At 22.4% G+C, this 22967-nt stretch overlaps 1 protein-coding gene and 1 non-coding gene across 2 annotated transcripts in view; both read right to left on the bottom strand.

Moving 5' to 3' along the window:
- The window catches only part of LOC122511607 (nuclear pore complex protein Nup88), a 151905-nt gene extending 147570 nt beyond the window's left edge, over positions 1 to 4335 (bottom strand). Inside the window, exon 1 of the mRNA XM_043626973.1 lies at positions 4044 to 4335. Within this exon, the coding sequence (XP_043482908.1) occupies positions 4044 to 4253 (210 nt within the window). The 5' untranslated portion in view covers positions 4254 to 4335. The remainder of the gene's footprint in view (positions 1 to 4043) is intronic.
- Positions 4336 to 6353: 2018 nt separating this feature from the next.
- On the bottom strand, positions 6354 to 6427 carry Trnat-agu. Its single transcript has one exon. It is a non-coding gene; the product is annotated as a tRNA-Thr (tRNA).
- Positions 6428 to 22967: the final 16540 nt, after the last annotated feature.

The raw sequence follows: 22967 nt of genomic DNA, 5'->3' as shown, positions 1-22967 counted from the left end.
TAGGAAGAGCGAAGTTGACAATAAACGCAGAAAAGAGCGAAGTGGCGAGAGAGAAGGCTGGCGAACGAGACAGGGGGGCAAAGAGGGGTGGGAGAGGACGCGTTTAGACGTTCGTACCGTTGGTAACAAAGATAACTCTATGCAATAAAAATGATTCAAAGTTTCCCGCGGCGGATGGTGGTTCCGATGGCGGAGCGGTTGACAATGGCGCGTCTTTGTCTCCAGCATCCCCCAACCCCTGCGGACCCCCTACCGTACCCTGCGACACCTATCTTCCGGTTTAAAGTCCCGCAGCGCGAGAGAGGAACCTCGCTAACTTTTATTATTTATGACTGATATTACAGTCGCCCTGGCACGTTACTGGACCTTTCAGTTTCTTTCCTTTGCTTTTTTTTTTTTTTTATTTATTCTCAAGTATCGATATGGTGTTCTTTAAAAATTCATGAACCAACCATTGGTTATTATTTAAACTTCTGCCAGAGCTAACGGACTTTCGTCAGAAATCGTCAAGATTCCTGGAATCATTTGTAACTTTTCTAAATTTAATTGTTTTTATTATTTTTAATCCTTTAGGTTTTAATGTAAATAGTTTTAGAGACTTTAATTTTTTTGAATTTTATATTATATAGGTAATAGATTGTAATTTATAAAAATCGCTTACAAAAGAATAAACTAATTCCAGGTCTTAAATGAGTTTCTTAATTTAAAAATGGAGACAGTAAATTAGAGACTGTAAGTTAGTCTATATGAAATTAAGGATAATTTAAAAAATTAGCTTGAAGTTTACTTGAAAGGATAATTAATACACTTTGACTATTTACAATATAATTATTAAGGATTTGATTGCTCGCACTAATATCCTATTCTTAAAAAGGATGTATCATTTTAAAAACTAATTTTTTTTTTATAACCATCGGTGATTTAAATTCTTTTCAATTGAAATAGTATAAAGGATATTAAAAAAGAAAAAATAAAACTGCAATTTTTTTTTATTGAAACTAAAGTGAATAAAAGCGCAATCTCACTTTATAAAATTCATACGCCACCTACTCATTCATATGCCCCATACTCGATTTCTTGAAATCGGAGCTTCCCTCTTTTTTTTCAACTCTGGATATGGTTTAATCGGTGTGGCGATGGGTATCTAGGTCGGTCAAGGGGGAGAAAATAGAGTGTAGGAGTGAAGAGTATTATAGAGGGCTAAGGGGGTGAAAGGGGGGTTTGGGGGTAGTTTTGTGGAAGCACTTGGAAAATGATTACGTGTTAAATGAAAGGGAAGCGTCGGTCCTGCGGAATCGCGAATGGTTTACGGAACGAACGTTTCGTGTCCACTTCTCGATGGTGATGATGGTGGTGGTAGTGGTGGTGGTGGTAGGGTTGTGAAGCAGTGCTTTTATTTAATTTCAATGGCACAGCGGGATCAGTGGGTACATTAATGCCTGGCCGCACTCGCGCGCACTCAGAGAAAGAGTGTGTGCGAGGGGATAATTTATAGGAAATGGGTTGTTCGACTCCGCTCTGGAGTAATTTAATTAAAATAAATGTCCGCACGTACCCGCGGACCGCACCGTCCGAATAAAATGCAAATTCAGACCCTTGCGCGTTACCTACAATCCTATAGGTGTATATATATGAACGCAACCACTTTCTAGGGAGAGATACGTGTGGGGTGTATAGGTTACGTTTTAGCCATACGATTGTAGATCCATTCATCCGTTGATTCGATAAGGGAGGATTTTGCCTCATTTTTAACTTCTCTCGTAAACAATTCGAATAAAAGTTCTCTATTGTAAATGTACCTTTATACGCAACTTTACTCTTTCTAAACTCTTAATCAGAGTTGCCACAGGTCAGGGAAATCAGGGAAAAGTCAGGGATTTTTGTTAAAAGTACTGGAAAAAATTGAATCTTTAAAATTCATGAGAAATTTCTGAATTTTTCGAAACATATTAAATATTTAAAAAAATTTTTATAAAATTCGTCGCGAGAATTCAATTTATTTTAAAAAATTTAACAAATTTTGTTTTCTGTTTCTAGAAATAATTGAATTCTTTCGACAAATTTTAATAAATAAATAATTAATAATAATTAAATGTTTGTGTAGAATATTATTAAAATTTTGGAAAATAATTAAATTGTGAAGAAGAATTTAATTATTTAGAAAGATAATTGATATTTTTTGAGGAACATTTAAAAAAATTTTGAAACAGAATTGAATTTCTGCGAAGAACTTTATTACTTTTGAAAATAGTAATTGAATTGTTTTTCAGAATTTCATGGAAATTTATGAAAATAATTGAATTTTGAGAAAAATTTTTTTACAACTTCTAGAAATAATTAAATTTTTTCTTTTGACGAATTTTTATAAAATTTTTAAGAATCGAAAAATTCGATTAAAATTGTATTAAAAATAATTGAAATTCTGGATTGAGTTTTACTATTTATGAAAATAATTGAATATATTTTAAAGAAATTTTTAAAAATAAAATTATAATTACGGTGACTATCTTCGCTTGATTATTTTCAAAAAATTTAAATAAAATTCTTTAAAAGAATTTCCTTATTTTTAATAGAATATAAAGAAATTTCAATTATTTCAAAAATTTTTAATTATTTGTTTATAAAAATTCAATTATCCTGAAACAATGAAATTGAAAAATTTCAATAATCTTATTTTTCAGAATTTTCAAAAAAACTTTGCAAAAATTCAATTTTTTAAAAAAATTTTAAGTGTATATCTTTTTTTAAATTAACTAATAAAAATTTTAATTATTAATCTTGGCACTAAGAAACATGAATAAATTAGAATGTGACTCTTTATAAAATTCAATTATTTATTAATTATTAAATTAAAATACTTTGAAAATTCGATTTGTTAAAAAGTTTTTAATTAAATTTTTTAACAAATTTAATTATTTTTGAGTTGAATTTCACAAAATTTCTACTAATTCAATAATATTTTTTTAATTGATTTACGTATTATCTTTGAATCAGTGACTGATTTTTTACTATCTAATTAATTATTTTTAACTAATTCAAATTTTGAGAATAGTATAAATATCTATATAAATTGATATAAAACGCGCTTTTTTAAAAACAAATTAAAATTATAAAACTATTTTTAATTTGGTGAAAAAATTCCCGTTTTGGCATTTTTTAGAAAAATTATATATTTTTATTAATTTTGGAGACTTCGGTATAAATATGATGCAAATTATTATTCTTTTCTCAGAGAAGAAAAATTAAAATTATTAAAAAATTAAATTAAATTAATTAATTATTAAAAAATTGTTTAAACTTTTTAAAAAAAGCTGATCTAATTTGATTTTACGCGTTCTTTGTTAAATTTAGTGTTAAATTTAATTCTCTTAATCTTGCACTTCAAAGAAATTTATTTGATTCAAATAAACAATTACTTTTATATTATATTATTTATTTATTAATAAATATTAAATATTTATTTGTACCAAATAATTTTTATGTCAATTAATTTGTATTTGCTTCAAATTCTAAAATTATTGGTACAAATATAATTAATTTGATTTAAATAAAAATTATTTGATTCAAGTAAATATTTGATAATTAAACAAATAAATGATTTTTTGAATCAAATAAATTTCTTCAAGTCTAAATTAACTTAATATTTGGAATAATTTAAGTTCCTTTAGCCAAAATTGAACTAAAAACAATTCTTTTTTAACAATTTGATTCTAAAAATTTGCGTTACTGAATATTCTGAATATACACGTGTATAAGCAGGTAAAACTAACGTCAAACAACCACCAATAGGTTATGTTTAATTACCTTAAGAAAATATCAAGTGTTTTGTAGTTCAAGACAATAAAAATAAAAAATGTTGTCAAAAATAGTAAATTTCCATTGATATTGTTTATAAATTTCTATTAAAAACTTTCTGAAAATAGTAAATTTATATACTCCAAAATAGAGGTTAGGTTGTCATGTTCACCCAAACAATAACCTTTTTTCGGTTTCAAATTAATAGGCACACATTGAAATTATAGAATAATAAAATAATAATTTACCTGATATGTAACATCTTCGTTTGTTTTCTCTCGAGTTGCAGCAATATCTAATATTAAAATAGAATAGGTGTCTGCATTCCATACATAAAGAATGTCATCACGAATTTCAATAATATTTCTTGTTTCCTTTGCACCTTTTGGCAAACTCTTCTTTAATTCTTTAAAAAGAAGCTTTTCATTTAAATTTAAAAGATCAGTGCAAGAACTCATTTTGTCAGTAATTTAAAGCAATACTTTTTTAATCATAAAAGATATCAAAATTGTCGCCGCGTGAAAGAATCAATCACCACTGTAAAACTACAACAATGAAGTTAGCAGCGCATGTGTTATTCTCGCCCGGCGAGTTAAATCGATGTATCGTTTTGCGAGCTCTCGAGACGCGGGCGGTTCATTCAAATTCAAATATTCAGCAACTTTAGTTAATAAACAATATAAAGTACAATGTTAATCATAATATTATTTAATATTATAAATAACAAAACTTTCACAGTAATTCAATTAATTAAGAATAGCATTTACAAAAAGATTTACAGAACAATCAATTATTTAACCAAATTTTTATTCAATTCATCACAATAATTCAATTATTTTCAAAAATAACAATATTCATCACAAAAATTCAATTATTTTTAAAATTAATAACATTATTCGCAGAAATAGAATTATATTCAAAACAAGTATAAAAAATTGTTGTCAACATTTCAATTATCTTTATAAATAAATACCAAAATTCTTCAACTAAATTCAATTATTTTTAGGAATTTTAATAAAATTCATTGCAAAATTCAATTATTTTCAAAAATAACAATATTCATGACAAGAATTCAATTATTTTTAAAATTACTAAAATTCTTCGCAAAAATTTAATTATTTTTAAAAAGTCTAAAAAAATTGTAGTCAACATTTCAATTATTTTCATATACAATAGTATTCATCACAGGAATTCAATTACTTTTAAAAATTTTAATAAATTTAATTGCAAAATTCAATTATTTTCAAAAATAACAAAAATTTTCACAGAAATTCAATTCTTTTTAAATATTTTTATAAATTTTTTCAAAATAATTCAATTATTTTTATAAATAATAAAATTTCTCAAAATAATTCAATTATTTTCATAAATAATAAAATTCTTCTCAGGAATTCAATTATTATTGAAATTTTTTTTTAATCTTAGCAACTATTCAATTATTTTTATAAATAATAAAATTCATCGCAGGTTTTCAATTATTTTTAATAAAATTTTACAGGAATTGCTCAAAAAATGTAATTATTCTTGAAAATTCAATTTCAATTCTTCGCAAAAATTAATTATTTAAAAAAATGTTTTTTTCAAATCTTTGGGAGAATTCAATTATTTAAAAAAAAAAATTAGAATTTTTTAACAGGAATCAATTATGTCAATAAATGACAAAGTTATTGTCGAAAATTCAATTTATTATTTTGAGGCATTTTATTAAAATTCTTTGCAAAGTTCAATTATTTTCATAAATAACAATATTCATCGCAAGAATTCAATTATTTTTAAAAGTAATAAATTTCTTCTAGGAAATTTAATAATTTTAAAAAATTTAAATAAAATTGTTCGTAAGAATTCAATTTATTTTCAAAAAAATTTTATAAAATACTACACAGACATTCAATTATTGTCAAAAATTTTAATAGAATTCTTTGTAAAATTTAATTCTTTTAATGAATAGTAAAAATTTCTCAAAAATTCAATTATTTAAATTAGAACTTTTTTAAAATTAATTATCGAGTGCGAAGTCTTATTAATAGATCCTAATAGACATTGATAGTTTTTTTTTATTAATTATTGCTTTTATAATTGTAATTCTGTTAATTATAATTTACACATGTTTATGAACGAATAAAATATATTTGTTAGAAGAATATATTATAAAATATTAAATTTATTTTTTAATTAATGCAATTATTAATTAAAAGTAATTATAGTTTCGTATTTGCTATTATAATAAATTAGTTTTGGTTACAATTGAGTTAATGTTAATTGTTTAAAAACAATTGTTAATTATAATTATACAACTATTAATAAACTTAATTTTAGAAATATTTTTTAATACATAAAATATTGTTAATTTATATTGAAAATAAATTAGTTTTATATATTCATAAATATTTTATATTCATAAAAAAGTTTATTGATTCTACTTCAATGAATTTTTTAAAAATTAATATAGAGTCAAAATTACATGAAACAAGACTTTAATGCAAAAAATGAGAGGGAAATTTAAAAAAAAGCAAATTGAGTTAATTTACAAAAAAGTGATAAATCACACATTATCAGCCAGGCCCCGGAGGGATTCGAACCCTCGATCTCCTGTTTACTAGACAGGCGCTTTAACCAACTAAGCCACGGCGCCTCGATGTGGTAGCATTTTTAAATTTTTTTTTCAGTCTAAAGTTTTTTCATCCAGTGAATTGGTGTATTTACTTATTATATTTACATTTGTTTATTCATTTCTATTTAAATTTATTTATACTTTTTTAATCAAAAAAATATATTTCTTTATTATTTAAATTAAATATTAATAGAATTAATAGAATTTATTTCTTGATGCTACAGATAATGTTTTACATCTCTTACAGCCTTAAAAATTAAATATTAATATTTATTTATTATTAAATTAATTATTAATTATTATTTTTATTTTATTATTATTTATTTTTTAATAAGCAATTGAATATAATTTTTATTATTCTAGTTTAAAACATATTAATATTAATATTTAAAGATAAACTAAAAAATATTTCAAGTATTACTATTTTTTTTTATTTAATTTAATGAACTTGAACAGTATTTATTCAATTAAGCGAGAGACTTTTTTTCTAAAAAAAAAACGAGGACCATATATGTATACTAAACGAAACTAGTAATTAAAATGAGCTTTATCTTGATTAAGACTGTTGTTATGAATATCGTGTGTTGTGACATGGTTGTGTGCAAGAAATAGGCTGACAGTTGCACACGGTGCCCTTCGGTACCTATACGGTTAATTAAATGGGGTTGGCTCATTAGTAACTGTCTATATGCAAGGCGACGGGTGAGAGGCGATCAGGGGGGATGGTCCCAAGGTGATTTATCCGTCACGATGGATCGCAGTGTTCAATATATACTGTACGCGCATCAATTCGATTACAATTTATGTTTATAATTAAAGCAACGTCGACGACGACGACGACGTAGCGATGAGAGTAAATCAGTCTTTGTGACTCATCCAATTTAAAAACAATGAAATATTTACGTTCAATTTGCCCTTTATAGATTCATCACTGTCAATAGCTAAGTAATTATGGATCAAATAACCATTTTTTTTTTTTTTTTTAATCCAAACATTTTTCTCTTCCCCTTTATGTATGTTTTAATTTTTAAATACACTTTATTCGAATTTCGAACCTTGCTTCTGTTTACTAATTTCTAAATTAAAAATTCGATTTTCTAAATTGAAATATTTTTATTTTTTCAGGGCTCGAACAAGGTCTGTAAGTCCCGTAAAGGTACGTAAAAGTCATTTTTTTAAAAAAATTTGTCATAAATTCAATTATTTTCAAAAGTAATAAAATTCTTAGTAGAAATTCAATTATTTTTTAAATTAATAATATATTCTTCGAAAAAATTCAATTATTTCTAAAAAATTTAATGAAATTCTCGTCAAAATTTCAATTATTTTCATTAACAATAGTATTCATGGCAAAAATTCTATTATTTCCAAGAATTTTAATAAAATTTATTGCAAAATTCAATTATTTTCAAAAATAAAAATATTCATCACAAGACTACAATTATTTTTAAAATTACCAACATTCTTCGCAGAAATTCAATTATTTAAAAAAAAATCTAAAAAATAATTGTCGTCAACATTTTAACTATCTTTATAAATAAATAGCAAAATTCTTCGAAAAAATCCAATTATTTTTAGGAATTTCAATAAAATTCATTGTAAAATTCAATTATTTTCAAAAATTTTAATAAAATTCATGGCAAAAATTCAATTATTTTCAAAAATAAGAATATTCATCACAAGAATTCAATTATTTTTAAAGATAATAACATTCTTCGCAAAAAATCAATTATTTACAAAAAATCTAAAAAAAAAATTGTTGTCAACATTTCAATTACTTTTATAAACAATAGTATTCCTGGCAAAAATTCAATTATTTTTAAGAATTTAAATAAAACTCATTGCAAAATTCAATTATTCTTAAAAATAACAATATTTATGACAAGAATTCAATTATTTTTAAAACTAATAACATTTTTCCGAGAAATTCAATTATTTTCAAAAAATCTTAAAAAAAATTGGCCTCAACATTTCAATTATCTTTATAAATGAATAGCAAAATTCAATTATTTTTAGGAATTTTAATTAAATTCTTTTGCAAAATTCAATTATTTTTAAAATTTTAATAAAATTCTTGTCAAAATTTTCCAAAAGAATTCAATTCTTAAAAAAAAAAAAAAATGTTGATAAAATAAAATCTGCAAAATTTCAATTATCTTTAGAAATACTTAAATTCTTCTCCGAAATTCAATTATTTTCAAAAATTTTAATAAAATTATTCTCAAAATTTCAATTATTTTCAAAAATTTTCCTGAATTCAATGATTTTTAATATTTACTATTTTAATAAAATTTTTCGCAAAAGAATTTAATTATTTTTAAAAAATATAATAAAATTCTACGCATACCTTTAATTATTTTTATACAATAATAAAAATTTTATAGGAATTTAATTATTCACAGATTTTTTATGAATTTCTTCACACAAATTTATTTATATATTTTAAATTTAATTATTTTCAAGAATTTTAATATATAAATTCAATTATTTTCAACAATTCTGATAAAATTCTTCGAAACAAAATTCAATTATTTGTATAAATTGTAAAATTCTTGTCAAAAATTCAATTATTTTCATAAAATAATATAAAACTTTCACATTGTTTCAATTATTTTCGTAAATAATAAAATTCTTTTTAGGAATTCAATTATTTTCATAAATAATTAAACTCATTGCAGAATTTCAATTTTCTTTAATACAATTTTAATCGAAGTCTTCGAAGAATGTAATTATTCGTGAAAATTTTATTAAACCTAACAATTCTGTGGAATTAATTTTTTGAGAAAGTTTAATTGCTGATTTTTTTTATATTATTTATTGTTTTTATTTCTTTATGGGAATTGAAGAAACATTCAAATATTCATAGTAAATTATTTATTTTTGTGTTTAAATAATTGAATTCTAGTAGATTTATATAATAAAAATTGATTTAAAAATGAATTTCAGTTAAAATTTTATAGATAATAATTGAATATTAAAAGCATTATATGAATTTTTAGAAATAATTAAATTTTTAAATTAAGTTTGTTGAAAAAGTATAATTGAATTTTTTTTTATGTTATTTTAAGTTTTTATTTTTTCTAATACATATTTAATTGAAGAATTTACGAATAATTGAAATTTCGTAAAATTGATATTTTAAACAAATGCGGATTTGAAAATTGTCAAAGAACTTTTTCGAGAATTATTAAAAATAATCGATTTAAAGAAGAATTTTAGTTAAAAATTCTTGAATAAAAATTATTCTTGAATAAAAATTGAATAATTGAATTGATTTAATGACTCGGTCATTTTTAATTATTATAAAATATGATGAAATCGATCACTTCGTGTCGAATACTCGGAGTTATCGATATCTTCATGTTTTATAATTATGAAAAATTTAATTTGTACTTTTAAGTAAAATGTTCTCTTATTGCACTCGGACTAGTTATATTTTTTGTTTGTAATTGCTCCGTAATTTTTAATTTTTGGTCCATAAAGTCGGTATTTTTAAATACTTTCACTGATTCAAGCCTTGTTTTTGTCATTATAAAATAATGCAATTAAAATATAATACAAAAAATATATAATTATAATAAATATAATTTGATAAAAAAAAATACAATTGTCGTCTGACTGAAACCTGACTTGTACTACTGATGCCAGCAAAAATACTCTATGTCTGACCAAAGCTGGACTTTACTACTGATTTTAATAAAAAATTTACCAAATTACAGAGAATCTGTCCAGTGGGGCGATTTTCGATTCTAAATAAATCGTCTTACTTGATGAGGAAAACTTGTTTGTAGAATTCAAGGAACATGTAGAGAAGCACAACTCTACGACTTTGAGAATGTCGACATTAACGGTCCTGTTTAAATTGTGCGTTTAATTATACAAGTAAGAGACACTTGTGGGAAAATTTATCGGTCAGTTTTCCTACAACCCCTTTATCCTATTTCTAATATCGCATTAGTTAAGACTAAAAAAATTTTATTTTATTTTTATTTTATTTTATTTTCGTTTTTTAAAATATTCCCTTAAATATTTTATTTTTATTTTATTTTAGTTTTTTAAAATATTCCCTTTAATATTTAATTAATAATAATTTATTTATTTTGTGACCGTATTACAAAGAGGTTACCGCAGCATTTACAATAAAATTATTAACATACTTTTTCAACTCCCGAAAATTTAAAAATAAAGAAAAAAAAAAGTCAATGAACTGTACTGAAATTTTTTTTTAGTTAATTTTTTCTTTTTTATTTTGAGGTATCAATTTTTATTTTCTTTTCCTTGTTGTGAGATAAGTAATGGTTAGCTAGTTGTATGGGAGTAAATTTACGTCTTCGAGAAAGCCGGCAGTGTTCTCTAATGTTTGCACGCTATTACCGAACATATACCTTGGCATCGAGATAGTTTGGAGTTTCGCTTCTTATTGGGTCGAAATTTATACCCATAAATCTAAACCGCTACGCGTTGAGAGCTTGAATCCTCTGCTACTATATAGAATTACGCTCCCGTTTCCGCAACCCTTAAACCAGCTTGGATCTTTCTCTCCCTATGCCATTCTCCTTACATCACTCTTTCTCTCTCCCACTCTCTTTCTTTTTTTCTCCCTCAAAAAAAAAAAAAAAAAAAAAAAACTCCAGACTGTCTATATTAGAAATACAAGTATCCAAAAATGATTTATAAACAATAAAAAAAAATTCTAAATCATATTTACTTTAACCTAAGCTTTTATTATTTTTCTACAGTATATTCTATTCTATTCTATTCTATTCTATTCTATTCTATTCTATTCTATTCTATTCTATTCTATTCTATTCTATTCTATTCTATTCTATTCTATTCTATTCTATTCTATTCTATTCTATTCTATTCTATTCTATTCTATTCTATTCTATTCTATTCTATTCTATTCTATTCTATTCTATTCTATTCTATTCTATTCTATTCTATTCTATTCTATTCTATTCTATTCTATTCTATTCTATTCTATTCTATTCTATTCTATTCTATTCTATTCTATTCTATTCTATTCTATTCTATTCTATTCTATTCTATTCTATTCTATTCTATTCTATTCTATTCTATTCTATTCTATTCTATTCTATTCTATTCTATTCTATTCTATTCTATTCTATTCTATTCTATTCTATTCTATTCTATTCTATTCTATTCTATTCTATTCTATTCTATTCTATTCTATTCTATTCTATTCTATTCTATTCTATTCTATTCTATTCTATTCTATTCTATTCTATTCTATTCTATTCTATTCTATTCTATTCTATTCTATTCTATTCTATTCTATTCTATTCTATTCTATTCTATTCTATTCTATTCTATTCTATTCTATTCTATTCTATTCTATTCTATTCTATTCTATTCTATTCTATTCTATTCTATTCTATTCTATTCTATTCTATCCTATCCTTATCGACAAAAAAACGCCAAATCGGACTGAATTCGAATGTAATTCAAATTCAGCTTTTTAATAAACTGCGGGTCAAATTTTAGAAAAATAATAAAAATCATTCGTATAAATAGTTTTTTAAAGAAAATGATTTAAAATTAAATTCTAGCAGCAATGAATATATATTTTGCTGTTTATTCAAATATAAAGGGGACGATAACGACAGAAACAGAGCAGATATGACCATTTAAAGTCGTAGGTACTAATTAACAGCAACGATTCAAGATGTTTTTGGCTTGTGGAACGGGGATGGGGAGGGGGGTGGGAGGCGATGAGAGAAGGGGTATGAATGGGAGACTTGAAAAGGATAGAGAAGGTGGTTTCCTCAAGAAGGAAATCTTAAGACCGCGTGTTCTCTCTGGGGAACCAAGTGTTGGGAGAATTAACAGCAACCCTTGATCTTGGCCCTCTATGCTGTTTCTATCTCCCTAATAATAAACTGGCAAATTCCCAATGCACCTATAACTTACTCCCTTTCAACACATATATACACATACTATATATATCCTTATGAGCACTAAAAATGAAATTTTCTTAATTTTAATTAATATCTACTGTCAATTATTATTTTTTAATTTGATAATTGTAAGAAAATAATTACAACTAAATAATAAAGTCACAAAAATAGAAGAGGGCGGCTAATTTCTTACTGACTTTTTTTTTAAAAATAAAATTAGCAATTTGAAAAATAATAGAATTTAGAAATTTTCTAATTTATTTTTTGTTTAAAACAGTAAACAAATTATTTTGGAAAAATTACAAATAATTGCAAAAATTCAATTATTTTCAAAAAAAGAATAAAATTCTTCTTATAAAATTCAACTATATGTTTAAAATTTGAAAATAAAATTTTTATAATATTTATTATATTTCGAAAAAATTGATTATTTAAGACAATGTTTCGAAAATTCTTATGAAAAATTCAATTACTTTCAAAAATAACAAAATTTTTCACAGAAATTTAATTCTTTTAAAACACTTTAATAAAATTTTTCGCAATAATTCAATTTTTAATAAATAATAAAATACTTCTCAGGAATTCAATTATTATTGAAAAATTTTTTTTAATAAAATTCTTAGCAACTATATTCAATTATTTTCATAAATAATAAAGGTCGCAGGTCGCATCGCAGGTTTTCAATTATTTTTAATGCAATTTTCCAGGAATTGATGAAAAAATATAATTATTCTAAAAAGTTTAATTTCAATTTTTCGAAAAAATCAATTATTTAAAAAAATGTTTTTTTAAATTCTTTGGGTGAATTCAATTATTTACAAATGGATTAGAATTTTTAACAGGAATTCATTTATTTTTAAATATTTTAATAAAATTGTTGAAAAAAAATCAATTATTTTAAATAGAATTTTAATTAAATTCTTTTGAAATAATTCAGTTATTCTTTTAGATTTTAATAAAATTCTTCCCAAGAATTCAATTATTTACATAAATAATTCTTCGAAAGAATTCAATTATGTCAGTAAATAACAAAGTTATTCCCGAAAATTCAATTATTTTGAGGGAATTTTAATTAAATTCTTTGCAAAATTTTAATTATTTTCAAAAGTTTTTCTTAATTCAATGATTTTCAATATTCTACTATTTTAATAAAATTTTCAAAAGAATTCAATTATTTAAAAAAAAGTTTAATAAAATTTGAAAACAATTCTCGTAAAAATCCCAATAATCTTTATAAATAACAAAATTCTTCTCCAAAGTTCAATTATTTTCATAAATGTCAAAAAAATTCTTGTCCTAATTTCAATTATTTTCAAAAATTATTCTAATTTCAACGATTTTCAATATCTACTATTTTAATAAAATTTCCCAAAAAGAATTCTATGCAAACATTTAATTATTTTCATAAATAATAAAAATTCCACAGAAATTTAATTATTTTCATAAAAAATAATTTAAAATTCTAGAAAATAATAATTGAATGAAAAAGATAAAAATAATTTTGATGAAGTTACAGTAACAATATTCTTATAATATTATAAAATAATGATTTTATCTCTCGGTCATCATTATTGCAAAGAATTATACTATTTATAAAGATAATTGAAAAATTTCGAAGAATTTATTAAAATTTTAAGAAATAATTAAATTCTTATGAAGAATTTTTTAGAAATATTTGAAAATAATGAAATTTGTTTGAGAAATTCAATTAAAGTTGTTTCGAAAATAATTGAATTCGTCACAAGAATTTTATTATTTTTTGAAAATAATTGAATTCTTTAAATTTTTTTTTAACGAATATATTTAAAAATTACATTCAAAGTATTTTAATTTTTTTTTATAGAATTTTTCAAAAATATTTTGAGAATAATTGAATTATTTTTAGAGAATTTAAAATTTTTGTTGAAATTGAATTTTATGGAAATTTTTGAAAATAATTAAATTCTTTCGTGTAATTTTATTTAAATTGTATTAAAAATAATTTAATTCCTGCAAAGAATTTTAGTATTTATAAAAATAGTTGAATTGTTATAAAGAATTTATTAAAATTTTAGGAAATAATTGAAATTTATGGAAATATTTAAAAATATTTGAATTCATCCGAGGAGGTCAATTAAAATTATTTTGAAAATAATAATATTATTTGAAAGCAAATAACCTTAAATTATTAAACAGAAAAAAATCAGTTTTCATGTGAGGTTCTCGTAGGGTCCTCGTGACATTTATGAGTCTAGGGTAAATTTTGTTATTTTCTTTTTTATCTATGAAAATCAATATGGATAATGCTTGGATAAAGGACTATATGGAATTAATCGAAAATTTCGATTTCCTTTTGAATTTGACGTATGGGAAGTGTAGAGTGCGTTGTCAGATGGTCTTGTCGTCGATTCTTCTTCCGTCGACCATCACCTATCCTAAAATCCTTCTTTAGTCCACTATACTTTCGTCTGTTATAAATGAAGTTGTGTATCCCATCCATCGGTGTTAGACCAAACACACCGCAGATTGCTCTGTTTTCCAAGTCCTTTCAATTTATCTATCGGTTCTTCTTCTTCTTCTCGCCAAACAATTTTCCATTTTCATTTATTATCCCCCCAGCATTCTTTTTGATAATAAAGAGCTCGATCTAATCTCTTCATATATAAATCTTCTTTCGAATATCAATAATATTATATTAGTGGTCTGTGATTGTAATAAATGCTCTTTTATTTCTAGTATTATTTTTCTCTTACCTATAGAATTATTAGTCTCTCGAATGTATTTATTATTTTATCACATATATTTTTATATCGCACAGGTTTTGATTGAAGTCCGTGAAAGTCATTTTGTTTTTTGCAAAAAAGGTCCATAAAGTCTGTATTTGATTGAAAAAAGACGAAAAGTTTGTAAATTGTACGATATAATTTAGAGAATTTTAGAGAAATTACAAATAATTGTAGAAATTCAATTATTTTCAAAAGTAATAAAATTCTTGGCAAAAATTCAATTCTGTTCAAAATTTAAAAAAAAAATTTTGTCTAAATTTCAATTATCATTAAAAATAATTAAATTATTATCCAAAAATCAATTACTTTAAAGAATTTTAATAAAAATCATTGCAAAATTCAATTATTTTCAAAAATAACAATATTCATCACAAGAATTCAATTATTTTTAAAATTAATAACATTCTTCGCAGAAATTCAATTATTTTCAAAAAAACTAAAAAAAAATTATCATCAACATTTAAATTATCTTTATAAATGAATAGCAAAATTCTTCTGCAAAATTGAATTATTTTCTGGGACTTTAATTGTATTAATCACAAGAATTTAATTATTTTCAAAAAATTCTAATAATTCATGTCAAAAATTCAATTATTTTTAAAATTTTTTCTTAATTCATTGATTTTCAACATTCTACTATTTTAATAAAATATCCCAAAAGAATTCAATTCTTAAAAGAAAATTTTGATAAAATTTCTGCGAATATTTAATTCAATTTAAAAAAAAATTTATAAAATTCTACTCATTTTAATACAGTTTTATTGAAATTTGTCGTTGGATTTTCTAATAAAATTGATTTAAAAAAGAATTTCAGTTAAAATTTTAGATTATAATTGAATATTATGTTCAATTTTTTTTAAGTCTCGTCAATATGTAAATTATCTTTAAAAATAATAAAATTCTTCTTCGAGATTCAGTTATATTTTAAAAATGTTTAATAAAATTCTTGGAAAAATTTCAATTGTTTTCATAAATATAATAAAACTCATCGCACAATATTTCAATTATTTTTAATTCAATATTAAATATGTTAATTAAATTCCTTGAAAATTGTAATTATTTTTAAAAATTTTATTAAAATTCGTCGAAAGAATTTAATTATTTTATTTATAAACTTTTGTATTAGAATTCAATTTTGAGAAACATTTAATTATTCAATAAATTATTAAGTTTTGTATTTAAATAATTGAATTTTCATATATATTTAATTAAGAATTTCTGATTAATCCAAATTTTGTAAAATTGAATTTTAAACAAATGTTTTTGAAAATTGTCAAAGAATTTTAAAAAAATTTTTTTAAAATAATTGATTTAAAGAAGAATTATATTTAAGAATTGTCGAAAATAATAATTGAATTAAAATGTTGAAAACAATTTTGAAGAAGTTGCATTAAACAAGTTCTTATAATATGAAATAATGATTTTATCATTCGGTCAACTTTAGTTATTATAAGTTATTTAATTTCAAAAGGTTTGAATTTGAAATTTTGAAAATCTTAATTCCCATGGAATAATAATAATAATTCAATATTTATTTAAAAATGAATTTATTTTCTGTAATTTTGTAAATTTTTATTAAAATCAGTAGTTAAGTTCAGCTTTGGTCAGACATAGAATATTTTTTAAATACAATTTAAATCGACCTCCTTAAAAAATTTTGTGACATAAAGAAAAATTGAAATACTTTTGTAAATAATATTCTCTTTCTAAAAGTATTTTTATTTAAAATTATTTCTTTTTTTTTTGCAAAAATATGAAAAAAAATATTTTTTTTACATGTACCCAAAGTGCTAATTTTTCTTTTACAACAGGTTATTTTTGAAAAAAAAAAAACTATGGCAAAGGTGGTTGGGCAATTCTTGATGCGGAAAGGAGAGAAAAAAATACCGTTGGAACGTGCCAGTGCTCTTTTTTTCATCCCTTTTTCTACCACCTAGTATAGTCAACGTATGTAGAGGAACCAACATATTCTCTGCGACCCCAAACCGAGCGACATGCTAACAAGACAAAAAACAGAACACATTTTAACGTCACAATTAAAAATATTATACATATATTACCAGACTCGTAACCACACCGTTGCAAATGTACCTTCCATACTGGCGCGCATCTTCCTCTGACATTTCTCATGTGCACTGTTGTAACGATCAGACAAGAAAAATGGGAGACGTTTCTCTCACGAGTTCTCTAGTTCTGATTTGTAAAGGTATTTTTCTTGTTGTGAAAAAAAAAATTATATTTTTTTTCTCCCTCTTTCTTTACTGTTCTGAAAATGCTGTGGCTCGATTATAGAATTCCACAGTGTCTTTTTTAAAAGGTACATTCACTATTACTAGGATCTATTTTTTATTTATTTATTTATTTTTATTTTTATTTTTATTTTTTTTTTATTTTTCCTAGGATTCTATAATAGTGAATAGATATAGTAAAACAGGGTTGTCAAAAAAAAAAATTATTTTTATTTTTTCCTGATATCCAAACAAAATTTTGACTTTTTCCCTGACCCTATGGAATATTCTGATTTCACTATAAAAATTAATAGATAGTCAACAAAATTTTTTATTACATTTTACGAATTTCCTTAATTGATTCCTAATTTTTCATTTTTTCTTCGTAAAATCCGTATTTTTAAATACTTTCACTGGTTCAAGCCCTGTTTTTCGGATTATAAAATAATGCAAAAAATATGTACCTAATATAATAAATATTTGTTAATAAAATCTGTAATTGTCGTCTGACTGAAAACTGACTTTTACTACTGATATCAGAGAAGATATTCTATGTCTGACCAAAGCTGAACTTTACTACTGATTTTAATAAAAATTTACAAATTACAAAAAATAAATTCATTTTTAAATAAATATTGAATCATTATAAATATTCCATGGGAATTAAGATTTTCAAAATTTCAAATTCAAACCTTTTGAAATTAAATAACGTATAAGAATATTATTATAAAACATGTACATATATATATATATATATATATATATATATATATATATATTGATCACTTTTTTTATATTTTATAATAATTAACGATGACCGAATGATAAAATCATTATTTCATAATATAAAAACTTGTTTAATGCAACTTCTTCAAAATTATTTCCTACATTTCAATTTAATTATTATTTCCGACAAACTTGTAAATATAATTTATTAAATCAATTATTTTTAATAATTTTTTAAAAAGTTCTTTAAGAATTTTCAAAAACATTTGTTTACAATTCAATTTTACAAAATTTGGATTAATCAGAAATTCTTAATTAAATATATATGAAAATTCAATTATTTAAATACAAAACTTAATAATTTATTGAATAATTAAATGTTTCTCAAAATTGAATTCTAATACAAAAATTTATAAACAAAATAATTGAATTCTTTCGACGAATTTAAATAAAATTTTTTTAATTAATTGCAATTTTCGAGGATTTTAGTTAATGTTGAATTAAAAATAATTAAAATTTTTCCAAGAATTTATGTTAAACATTTTAAAAATAATTGAATTTTGTAGAAGAATTGCTGAAGACAATTTTTTTTTTAGATTTTTTGAAAATAATTGAATTTCTGCGAGGAATTTTATTAATTTTAAAAATAATTGAATTCTTGTGATGAAATAATTGAAATTTTTCCAAGAATTTTATTAAACATTTTAGAAAAAAAATTAATTTTCGAGGAAGAATTTTATTATTTTTGAAGATAATTTCAATATTGACTAGATTTAAAAAAAAAAATTATACTCAATATTCAATTATAATCTAAAATTTTAACTGAAATTCATTTTTAAATAAATTTTATTAGAAAATTCAACGAGAATTCAATTTTTTAAATACAACAATAAATGATTTATTGAATAATTGAATGTTTCTCATAATTGAATTATCCTAAAGAATTTTATTAACAAATTTTTAAATAATTAAATTCTTTTGACAAATTTAAATAAAAGTTTTAATAATAATTACAGTTTTCGAGAAGTTCGATTTAAAATTATATTTAAATTCTGCGATGAGTTTTATTGTTTATGAAAATAATTTAATCCTTATGTAAAAAATGATATTATTTATGAAAATAATTGAATTATTGCGAAAAAATTTGTCTATAAATAACTAAATTTCTGTGAAATTTTTATTAATAATGAAAATAATTAAATGTTTGCGTAGAATTTTATTAAAATTTTTTTTAAATAATTGAATTGAATGTTTGTTTAGAATTTTATCAAAATTTTCGTTTAAGAATTGAAACTTTTTGGGAAACTTTATTAAAATACTAAAATATTGAAAATCATTGAATTAAGAAAAATTTTTGAAAATAATTGAATTTTTGCTATGAATTTTATATTAGAATTTTTTGAAAATAATTAAATTCTTGTGATTAATACAATTAAAGTTCCAGAAAATAATTGAATTTTGCAGAAGAATTTTGCTATTCATTTATAAAGATAATTGAAATGTAGACGACAATTTTTTTTAGATTTTTTTGAAAATAATTGAATTTTGCAATGAATTTTATTAAAATTCCTAAAAATAATTGAATTTTGTAGAAGAATTTTGCTATTCATGTATGAAGATAGTTGAAATGTTGACGAACATTTTCTTTTTAGTTTTTTTAAAAATAGTTGTATTTCTCCAAAGAATGTTATTAATTTTAAAAATAATTTTATTCTAGTGATGAATATTGTTATTTTTGAAAATAATTTAATTTCGCCCAGAATTTTATTAAATTTTCTAAAAATAATTGAATTTAGTTAAAGAATTTTGGTATTTATTTATAAAGATAATTGAAATGTTGACCAACATTTTTTTTTTAGTTTTTTTTGAAAATAATTGAATTTTTTATCGAAGAATGTTATTTTTTCTAAATAATTATATTTTTATGATGAATATTGTTATTTTTGAAAATAATTGAAATGATGACGAAATTTTTGTTTTAGATTTTTTTGAAAATAATTAAATTTCTCTAAAGAATGTTATTAATTTTAAAAATAATAGAATTCTTCTGATGAATATTCTTATATTTGAAAATAATTGAATTTTACAATGAATTTTATTATTATCAATAATTAGCACTTTGGGTACATGTAATAAAACTTTTTCATATTTACAAAAATGGAAATACTTAAAAAAAATACTTTTAGAAAGAGAACATACTCTTTTTAAAACTATTTCTATTTTTCTTTCTGCTACAAAATTTCTCTATACTATTTCCTTCTTTTGGAAAGAAATGAGTCTCTATTGAACTTTCATTTTTGCAAATCACAAAGAAAAGTGCAGTGACACGAAATTCAGACGACAAGCGAGTTAAAAACTTTTCCGTCAAACGAAATGAAATCGGAAGGGTGGTAGAAGTCGGAGGTTATTTTCTTTCTTTTTTTTTTTATTATTCCCTGGGAGAATGGGTATAAAGATTTTCGTATATTTCAACGTTTTGCATGTGATTCGCAACACAATACGGCCCATCGGAAGTCGTCTTCTACTATTTCCTCCTATATCTGACTGTCTGTCCGTTTTCCCTCTTTCTCTTCCTCTATTAAATCTGCAAAACTTCGTATCCCGGTATTTATTTTCTCGGTGTACGACAGTGACTTCTATGAGTTTTTTTTTTTTTTCTATATCCACCAGTTGGGAAAACGAATCTCGGAATAACGTGCACGAGAACATGACATGTGATGTGTTACGACAGTATATAAACAGAAAGAAATATTTTCTTGACATATTCGGTATACTTTTCAGTTTATTGTATTTCACACTTTGTTCTTTATTAATATTAGATGAATTTTTTTTTAAGTATTATAGAAGCATTTTTTTTTTTTTTTTTTTTTTTTTTTTTGACGGGCAAAAAAATTGTGATTATATTTTAATTTTTGAGCCAATTTATAGACGAGTGAGTTTCTAACGAATAACCACATAAAGAGAGTGTTCTTTGAGGGTATATAAATTCTGAATGTATCTCACGATCTCATTAACTTCGAGTGCTTTTGCAAAATCGCCTAAGGTGATCAGTTGGTATCAATCGCAGAGTCGGCACCTCGTAAACTCGTGCTTAATTACTTTAATGCGGATTTATTGTCCAGAAAGGAGATTCGCATGTAAAACGTTTGCATATCAGAGAGAGAGAGAGAAAAGTGGATGTGGAACATGAACAGAAATTCTCATTTAAAAGGAAAATTTAAAGCATTGGATAAAAGGATTTCATTTCATTCCGCTAATTACCAGAAGTAGGAGAAATAAATTTTTTATCAATGAAAACTATTTTTTTAACAGAAATATTTATTACTATTTAAGAAATTATATTTTTGAAATATATGAAAATATATTTAAATTAAATAAGAAAATATATGATACCGGGCTCAAACCAGTGAAAGTAATTAAATCTACGGACTTTACGGACCAAAAATGAAAAATTACGGACCAATTGCTGACAAAAATATTACCAGTCCGAGTAAAATAAAAAAACATTTTACCTGAAACTATAAATTAAATTTTTCAAAATTCTATAAAATATGACTGAGTGATAAAATCATCAATTCAATTATTATTTTCAAGAATTTTTAACTAAAATTCTTCTTTAAATAAATTATTTTTAATAATTTTCGAAAAAAGTTCTTTGACAATTTTCAAATATTTCAAAATGTTTCTTAAAATTCAAGATTCCCATAAAGAATTTTATCAACAAATTTATATAATTTGTTAATAAAAACTGTAATTGTCGTCTGACTGAAAACTGACTTTTATTACTGATACCAGAGAAAATAATTTATTGTCTGACCAAAGCTGAACTTTACTACTGATTTTAATAAAAATTTACCAAATTACAGAAAATAAATTCATTATACGTAAAATAATAAATATTTGTTAATAAAAACTGTAATTTTCGTCTGACTAAAAACTGACTTTTCCTACTGATACCAGAGAAAATATCCCATGTCTGACCAAAGTTGAACTTTACTACTGATTTTAATAAAAATTTACAAAATTACAGAAAATAAATTGATTTTTAAATAAATATTGAATCATTAATATTATTCCATGGGAATTGAGATTTAAAACTGTTTTCAACATTTCAATTCAATTATTATTTTCGACAATTTTTAAATATAATTCTTCTTTAAATCACTTATTTTTAATAATTTTTTTAAAAAGTTCTTTGAAAATTTTATTAAATATATATTAAAATTCAATTATTTAAATATAGCGAAATTATTAATTTATTGAATAATTAAATGTTTCTCAAAATTGAATTCTCATACAAAAAGTTATTTAAATAAAATAACTGAATTCTTTCGACGAATTTTAATAAAATTTTTAAAAGTAATTTCAATTTTGGAAGAATTCAATTATTATTAAATTGAAAATAATTGAAACTCTGCGATGAGTTTTATTATTTGTGAAAATAATTGAATCCCTAAGAAGAATTTTATTATTTTTGAACAATATTTAATTTTTGCCAAGAATAATTGAAACTCTTGAAAATAATTGAATTCCTGCAACAATTTGTAACTTTTCCAAAATTAAATTATATTATCGTGTTTTTAACCAAAATTCTTCAATAAATGCATTACCTATTTTTAAGAATTTTTGAAAAAAAATAAAAAAATTTTTATCTAAATAAAAATTAATTGAATTATAGCGAAAAAATTTATAAAAAATTTGTAAATTACTAAATTTTTGTGAAATTTTTAAAAATTATAAAAAGAATTTAATGTTTGCCTAAAATATTATTAACTTTCTTTTAAATAATTGAATTGAATGTTCGTGTAGAATTTTATCAAAATTTATGTTTAATAATTAAATTCTTTTGGGAAATTTTATTAAAATAGTAGAATATTGAAAATCATTGAATTAGAATAATTTTTGAAAATAATTTAATTTTTGC

Source organism: Leptopilina heterotoma, unplaced genomic scaffold, assembly GCF_015476425.1.
Source record: "Leptopilina heterotoma isolate Lh14 unplaced genomic scaffold, ASM1547642v1 Lhet_88, whole genome shotgun sequence".
Taxonomy (NCBI): domain Eukaryota; kingdom Metazoa; phylum Arthropoda; class Insecta; order Hymenoptera; family Figitidae; genus Leptopilina; species Leptopilina heterotoma.
Note: the sequence above shows the minus strand (reverse complement) of the source record. Positions and strands in the feature narration are given on the sequence as shown.